The sequence below is a fragment of the Ascidiella aspersa genome, chromosome 3 (assembly GCF_963924565.1).
Source record: "Ascidiella aspersa chromosome 3, kaAscAspe10.2, whole genome shotgun sequence".
In the NCBI taxonomy this organism is placed as follows: domain Eukaryota; kingdom Metazoa; phylum Chordata; class Ascidiacea; order Phlebobranchia; family Ascidiidae; genus Ascidiella; species Ascidiella aspersa.
In genome coordinates, this window is record NC_139449.1 from 18,452,656 (window position 1) to 18,460,964 (window position 8,309).

Below are 8,309 nucleotides of genomic sequence, written 5' to 3' on the forward strand. Positions count from 1 at the left end.
TTTAACCAAGAGCTAGCCAACCTACAAAATCTCGCCCTATCTCATCCTACAATTTTAAAGGCAAAATAAACATATTTATTCAGCACCTAGAAAAAAAATATTTTACAACCACACTAATACAGGTCTATATTTTAGGAATATCAAAAAAAAAAATTAAAAATTAAAAAAAATATTAATATTGAATATTAATATTCGCCGAATATTAAAATATAAAAACATTTGCCAACCGTTTAACCAACAAATTGGGGTAGACCTTGAACACACCTTTCCAACGATACTCCACATGATGCCACTGATATGGGGGATAAGGGTTTAAATCGACGATAACCGATATTTATATTCATAAATAACCATGCGATATAATCGCCATTTTTGCTCCCAGTAGCATCCCCTCAAAATGAAGAGAAATTTTCACTTGCCAACCGTTTAACCAACAAATTGGGGTAGACCTTGATCACACCTTTCCAACGATGCTACACATGATGCCACTGATATGGGGGATAAGGATTTGAATCGACGATAACCGATATTTATATTCATAATTAACCATGCGATATAATCGCCATTTTTGCTCCCAGTAGCATTCCCTTAAAATGAAGTGAAATTTTCACTTGTCAACCGTTTAACCAACAAATTGGGGTAGACCTTGATCACACCTTTCCAACGACGCTACACACGATGCCACTGATATGGGGGGTAAGGGTTTAAATCGACGATAACCGATATTCGTATTCATAACCGATCGCGATAATCGTAAAACACCTGTAGCTCACACAGTTCGCATTGGAAATGGGCGAAATTTCAGCACGGCGTTTTAGTCTAGCGTACCTGACCAATGAAAAAAGAAAATTCGAAAAATTTTAAAGTTTAGAAAATTTCATTTTTACAATTGAATATGACCAATATCGCGATTTTTGCTCCCAGTAGCATCCCCTTAAAATGAAGTGAAATTTTCACTTGCCAACCGTTTAACCAACAAATTGGGGTAGACCTTGATCACACCTTTCCAACGACGCTACACACGATGCCACTGATATGGGGGATAAGGGTTTAAATCGACGATAACCGATATTCGTATTCATAACCGATCGCGATAATCGTAAAACACCTGTAGCTCACACAGTTCGCATTGGAACTGGGCGAAATTTCAGCACGGCGTTTTAGTCTAGCGGACCTGACCAATGAAAAAAGAAAATTAAAAAAATTTTAAAGTTTAGAAAATTTCATTTTTACAATTGAATATGACCAATATCGCGATTTTTGCTCCCAGTAGCATCCCCTTAAAATGAAGTGAAATTTTTACTTGCCAACCGTTTAACCAACAAATTGGGGTAGACCTTGATCACACCTTTCCAACGACGCTACACACGATGCCACTGATATGGGGGATAAGGGTTTAAATCGACGATAACCGATATTCGTATTCATAACCGATCGCGATAATCGTAAAACACCTGTAGCTCACACAGTTCGCATTGGAACTGGGCGAAATTTCAGCACGGCGTTTTAGTCTAGCGGACCTGACCAATGAAAAAAGAAAATTAAAAAAATTTTAAAGTTTAGAAAATTTCATTTTTACAATTGAATATGACCAATATCGCGATTTTTGCTCCCAGTAGCATCCCCTTAAAATGAAGTGAAATTTTTACTTGCCAACCGTTTAACCAACAAATTGGGGTAGACCTTGATCACACCTTTCCAACGACGCTACACACGATGCCACTGATATGGGGGATAAGGGTTTAAATCGACGATAACCGATATTCGTATTCATAACCGATCGCAATAATCGTTAAACTCCTGTAACTCGCACAGTTCTAAATGACTTCTCACATATAGTATCAAAGAAAAAATGGCTTTGTTCTAACCACGTTCTCACATTCATTGTCTTTCTTTAAGCATTTAGAAGTCTCTGTGCCAGACTATTGTTTTCGTGCCATAGTATTTGTTATCTTTTCGCACCATCTGCTCGTGCCGAACGTGTAAAGCGAAAATGTGTAAAGCGAAATATAAAGTTGAAGCGCAGCACTTACCGCAGGCGCAGGAGTCTCCTTTTTTAGGCCGCTGGTTGAAGGGGTGGATGTCCGTGCTCCAACGGTCCTCTAGAAGAAAATATAGCTTCGAGTTAGATTAAGATTAAAAGTATTAAAAAGACAATATAAAGTTGAAGCGCAGCACTTACCGCAGGCGCAGGAGTCTCCTTTTTGAGGCCGCTGGTTGAAGGGGTGGATGTCCGTGCTCCAACGGTCCTCTAGAAGAAAATATAGCTTCGAGTTAGATTAAAAGTATTAAAAAGACAATATAAAGTTGAAGCGCAGCACTTACCGCAGGCGCAGGAGTCTCCTTTTTTAGGCCGCTGGTTGAAGAAGTGGACTTTCGTGATCTAACGATGGTCCACTCATCTTCCTTCCTCTGCAAGTAAGTTCCGTTTAGAAGTCCAAACTCTCAACAAGTATTAAAAAAACCTTTGCAACATGACTTACCGCAGGCTTGGGGTCCTCCTTCGTAACACTGCTGGTCGATGGCGCGGACACCTGTGCTCCAACGGTCGTCTGTAAGTACGTTTAAAGGTCCAACTTAACTGTATTGGTAAATGCTAAAGATTTTACAAAACCACTTACTGCAGGCTGGAGGTCTTTCGTAGCCCCGGTGGTCGACGCCGCTGGCTTCCTTGTTGCCATGGTTTTCCACTCTCCGTTCGTCTTTAAGAAACATATGTTTCAATTAGCATAGTTGAAATAATTTTGTTATCTGCTGAATTAATTTGTTATCTGCAGTCCTACCTCATTTGCGTGAAAACCAAATTCGAACATCGACGAAAAGGGGGTGCTTCCTCTTAGTGCCTTGGGAAAGATCTGAGAACATAAAAAAGGTAAAAAATATGTACTTCACTTAGGTAAAAATATGTACTTCACTTACCACAGACAAAGCACCATCTTGTTTGGTGTGCACGACACGAACCTCCTTGGTCGCTTTGTGACACACCTGAAAAAGGGATGTGTAAGTTTATAATGTAGCCTACTCATGTTTTTCATAAATTAGTTTTTAGCGTTCAAAATGACATTAAATTAAACACCACATATACATGCACATATGCTCACTTCCGTTGTGGGAAGAGCCGGGAAGTTGCTGAGGGTTCGCATCAGGGGAATCGGAACCTCTGTTGTGGGAAGAGCCGGGAAGTTGCTGAGGGTTCGCATCAGGGGGTTCGGGACAGCTCTCTTCTCCTCCTCCGCCAAGCACCTGGTGACTCTCTCTTCAATCTGCAAAAAATAAACACGGACAGCACTCAGGGAAATATGGAGGCTGTCGGACCACTTCCCATTTGCGAAGGCTCCGCCCCTTCTTCCTCGACGCTGATCCTCATCGCGCTGTTCAACTGCTGCACCATGCAGCCCTGGGGAGTCAACTGGGGCAGCACTCCGGTGTGGAAGATCTAAGTGCAACAAATTACAATAAGTTCACATGAAAAACGGTAACCTGTACACAAAATGACATATAACAACCTTCGCTCCTGGATACAGCGCTTTCGTGAGGCGGATCAGAGCTCTCGTATCCTCCAAGATCTTAGAAACAAGTCTAAAAAGAAACATAGTAAAAAAACGTATATAAGGTAAACTAATAAAACATTATCAAACAATACCTTGAAGGGGAGGCTGATGCTTCCTCCGGGCTGCTGCTGACCACGTCGTTAGTGCCAAGGCCAATAACGACGACAGCAACTCGATCCAGTATTCGGCTGTTTGACAGCTCGGTAATACCATGCCTGGTGGTACCCCCGGGAATACTCACGGCGCATACATCGAACGCGAAGTTCGACGATGGCCTTACGTGGCAGGGCTCGACCAAGTTCCGAGCATTGCTGTCGGAAACATAGAGGAGCCGTTTGCGGGAGCTCGGTAAAGGAACCTTCCAGCTCACTTGCTTCCCGCAAATTCCTCTGCCGTAGTTCTTCGCTGGAGGCCGAGTACCTTTAACCAAGGTTCTAACCTGTGATAAATAACAACTATGTAAGCTACTGCGAAAATGTAAATTATTTTAATGAAAAATATATACAAAATTCCCCATACTCTTACCTTGCTCTAGCGGAAAGTAGCATCGTCGGTTCGAATATAAGGCATTCTATTTCACAGAATGTTATAGAAATTCAATAATTTTGACAGTATAATGGTACTTAGAGGGTCTTAAAGACTAGAATTAGAACGACTTTACGCACGCGTTATATAGAAGGTCTCTCGTTGATTGCTTGAGCCATTGATTACAGGCGGTTGAGCCCGAGCGGGCCGATCAGACGCTGATACCGACCATGCTAACAAACAAATTAAAAACTGGTAAACAACTTTGGAGTAAACAACTTTCTGGTAAACAACTTTGGAGTAAACAACTTTTTGGTATGTACCTAGGCTAAAATACCATTCTTAAACAATGAAATACATTTAGGATATTGAATAATTAAAATATAAACATACATTTCCTTTGTTGGGATGTACAGCACTGTTTTGGATGTATAGCAAAGTCCAAAACGAAAATTACAAGTTCAGAAAATATTTTGACCTTTGCTAAATTTTATGACATGGCCGAAATATGTCGTAGGCCTGCTCATATTTGTGAGACCTTGTCGCGTTTGACTTGTCAAAACAGATGTTTACTGAAAATTGCGATCTAGTGGATATATTAAACCTGGAATACTACAAGTAAAGCTCAGAAGTTTCTTAATACTGTAATAATTTGACAGTGAAACAGAGTTTTTAAATAATGACATTCTACGTACTTTTTTCGCTTTACACGTTCGGCACGAGCAGATGGTGCGAAAAGATAACAAATACTATGGCACGAAAACAATAGTCTGGCACAGAGACTTCTAAATGCTTAAAGAAAGACAATGAATGTGAGAACGTGGTTAGAACAAAGCCATTTTTTCTTTGATACTATATGTGAGAAGTCATTTAGAACTGTGCGAGTTACAGGAGTTTAACGATTATTGCGATCGGTTATGAATACGAATATCGGTTATCGTCGATTTAAACCCTTATCCCCCATATCAGTGGCATCGTGTGTAGCGTCGTTGGAAAGGTGTGATCAAGGTCTACCCCAATTTGTTGGTTAAACGGTTGGCAAGTGAAAATTTCACTTCATTTTAAGGGGATGCTACTGGGAGCAAAAATCGCGATATTGGTCATATTCAATTGTAAAAATGAAATTTTCTAAACTTTAAAATTTTTCGAGTTTTCTTTTTTCATTGGTCAGGTACGCTAGACTAAAACGCCGTGCTGAAATTTCGCCCAGTTCCAATGCGAACTGTGTGAGCTACAGGTGTTTTACGATTATCGCGATCGGTTATGAATACGAATATCGGTTATCGTCGATTTAAACCCTTATCCCCCATATCAGTGGCATCGTGTGTAGCGTCGTTGGAAAGGTGTGATCAAGGTCTACCCCAATTTGTTGGTTAAACGGTTGGCAAGTGAAAATTTCACTTCATTTTAAGGGGATGCTACTGGGAGCAAAAATCGCGATATTGGTCATATTCAATTGTAAAAATGAAATTTTCTAAACTTTAAAATTTTTCGAGTTTTCTTTTTTCATTGGTCAGGTACGCTAGACTAAAACGCCGTGCTGAAATTTCGCCCAGTTCCAATGCGAACTGTGTGAGCTACAGGTGTTTTACGATTATCGCGATCGGTTATGAATACGAATATCGGTTATCGTCGATTTAAACCCTTATCCCCCATATCAGTGGCATCGTGTGTAGCGTCGTTGGAAAGGTGTGATCAAGGTCTACCCCAATTTGTTGGTTAAACGGTTGGCAAGTGAAAATTTCACTTCATTTTAAGGGGATGCTACTGGGAGCAAAAATCGCGATATTGGTCATATTCAATTGTAAAAATGAAATTTTCTAAACTTTAAAATTTTTCGAGTTTTCTTTTTTCATTGGTCAGGTACGCTAGACTAAAACGCCGTGCTGAAATTTCGCCCAGTTCCAATGCGAACTGTGTGAGCTACAGGTGTTTTACGATTATCGCGATCGGTTATGAATACGAATATCGGTTATCGTCGATTTAAACCCTTATCCCCCATATCAGTGGCATCGTGTGTAGCGTCGTTGGAAAGGTGTGATCAAGGTCTACCCCAATTTGTTGGTTAAACGGTTGGCAAGTGAAAATTTCACTTCATTTTAAGGGGATGCTACTGGGAGCAAAAATCGCGATATTGGTCATATTCAATTGTAAAAATGAAATTTTCTAAACTTTAAAATTTTTCGAGTTTTCTTTTTTGATTGGTCAGGTACGCTAGACTAAAACGCCGTGCTGAAATTTCGCCCAGTTCCAATGCGAACTGTGTGAGCTACAGGTGTTTTACGATTATCGCGATCGGTTATGAATACGAATATCGGTTATCGTCGATTTAAACCCTTATCCCCCATATCAGTGGCATCGTGTGTAGCGTCGTTGGAAAGGTGTGATCAAGGTCTACCCCAATTTGTTGGTTAAACGGTTGGCAAGTGAAAATTTCACTTCATTTTAAGGGAATGCTACTGGGAGCAAAAATGGCGATTATATCGCATGGTTATTTATGAATATAAATATCGGTTATCATCGATTTAAACCCTTATCCCCCATATCAGTGGCATCATGTGTAGCATCGTTGGAAAGGTGTGTTAAAGGTCTACCCTAATTTGTTGGTTAAACGGTTGGCAAATGTTTTTATATTTTAATATTCGGCGAATATTAATATTCAATATTAACATTTTTTTTAATTTTAATTTTTTTTTTTGATATTCCTAAAATATAGACCTGTATTAGTATGGTTGTAAAATATTTTTTTTCTAGGTGCTGAATAAATATGTTTATTTTGCCTTTGAAATTGTAGGATGAGATAGGGCGAGATTTTGTAGGTTGGCTAGCTCTTGGTCAAAGCCCAGCATCTGTTTCAGAAACGCTTCGCAAAAATATTAGCAAGTCTACGGCGGTTGTTTTCCAGGAATGTTTCTATACATGATTGAATTTTTGAAGGTTTTTTCAGAGGGTTTATAGAATGGCAAATCGGTTAGAACCTGCTAGGTTTGGCCGACATCGGTCGTCGCTGGTAAAGTAAGTGAGAAATAGTTTTGCTTTTGAATCTTGAATTGTTCGCTTTAGTTTGCATAAAATTTAACTGATAAACAAATTGAAAAAACATTTTTGAAAAGCTTTTAAAAAAATAAACTAATTTTTAGAGATCTGACCCAGGTCGCTGCGGATGTGGTGCTTTCCCTAATCAGCGACATCGGATGTATACTTTCTATGGCTGGACTTCTCTTCACAATTATTGTGCATCTTATCAACCGGTTCGTGAATTTTTAACGTACTTTTTACGAAATAATTACTATCTTGAACGGTAAATTAGAAAAAAGGGTGTGAACAGCTGATGGTTATAAAACTTTTTCAATCTTAACACTACTGGCAAAATTTATCATTAAACGTTTCAAAGAATTTCTTTTGTTTGTATGATAATACTCATGCTGTTCCATCTAAGGCCTAAACTATATTTTTGGCTGTTTTAATTACGTGAACGCAAAAAAAGTTCGCATTTGGCGCGAACATTGCCCTCGTTTGGCCATTGTTGTGTCTCTGAAGCATATCTATTCAGCCGAAAGGTACTATGGCATGTTGCACTTCACTGTATGACTTTAAGTTTGGCAAACAATTTCTATTAACTTGGATTATAACATACCGTTTTTTATAAAAATTTCCCCCAGTTCAAAAAAACAATTTTAAGAAGTTTTTTCTCGCTTTTCAATTTGATTTTGAGCTGCATGTGTGCACATGAGTTTGCTCCAAAACAGCTCATCTATGTAACAGTGTTGGAGTAAGAAAAGTAGACATGTGCACTCCCAGTCCCCCAGACCATACTTCAGCATACCCCATATGTATTTCTTTATGTCACAAAAAATTGTGCGCCTTCAGCGCAACTTTTTGCTGATCCATTTACTTCCTAATGGTCTTGTTTATCGCCTAAATATGGCAACGTTGATACATTCCTTTGACGAACACATCATTTAAGTTTTGGGGCACGACGAAAATCCGAATAATTTATGCCAAAAATGCTTGTCACCAGAAGGCTAGCAAGATTCTGACAGCCTGCCAAGTTACCTGCTATTAGGGTTCCTCTTTTTCCCGGATTTTTTTACTCCCGGGGAAACGGGATTGAAAAATAAAAATTCCCGGGAATCCCGGCGAAAAAATTATACCTAATTACGTCATAATGATGTTTAAAATTATTTTATATCAGCTTTAAACATTTTATTAAGCTTATTTATGTTCTGTAGT

The 8,309-nt window shown here is 39.2% G+C and overlaps 1 protein-coding gene across 1 annotated transcript in view; it reads right to left on the bottom strand.

The window, feature by feature from the left end:
• LOC146160539 (serrate RNA effector molecule homolog) overlaps positions 1-4,099 on the bottom strand; it is a 10,544-nt gene extending 6,445 nt beyond the window's left edge. Inside the window, exons 1-12 of the mRNA XM_083384960.1 lie at positions 4,077-4,099; positions 3,644-3,862; positions 3,507-3,579; positions 3,308-3,436; positions 3,102-3,263; positions 2,920-2,985; positions 2,784-2,855; positions 2,622-2,702; positions 2,484-2,552; positions 2,326-2,412; positions 2,183-2,251; positions 2,034-2,102 (exon numbers count right to left, since the gene is read on the bottom strand). Of these exons, the coding sequence (XP_083241086.1) occupies positions 2,034-2,102; positions 2,183-2,251; positions 2,326-2,412; positions 2,484-2,552; positions 2,622-2,702; positions 2,784-2,855; positions 2,920-2,985; positions 3,102-3,263; positions 3,308-3,436; positions 3,507-3,579; positions 3,644-3,862; positions 4,077-4,099 (1,119 nt within the window). The remainder of the gene's footprint in view (positions 1-2,033; positions 2,103-2,182; positions 2,252-2,325; positions 2,413-2,483; positions 2,553-2,621; positions 2,703-2,783; positions 2,856-2,919; positions 2,986-3,101; positions 3,264-3,307; positions 3,437-3,506; positions 3,580-3,643; positions 3,863-4,076) is intronic.
• Positions 4,100-8,309: the final 4,210 nt, after the last annotated feature.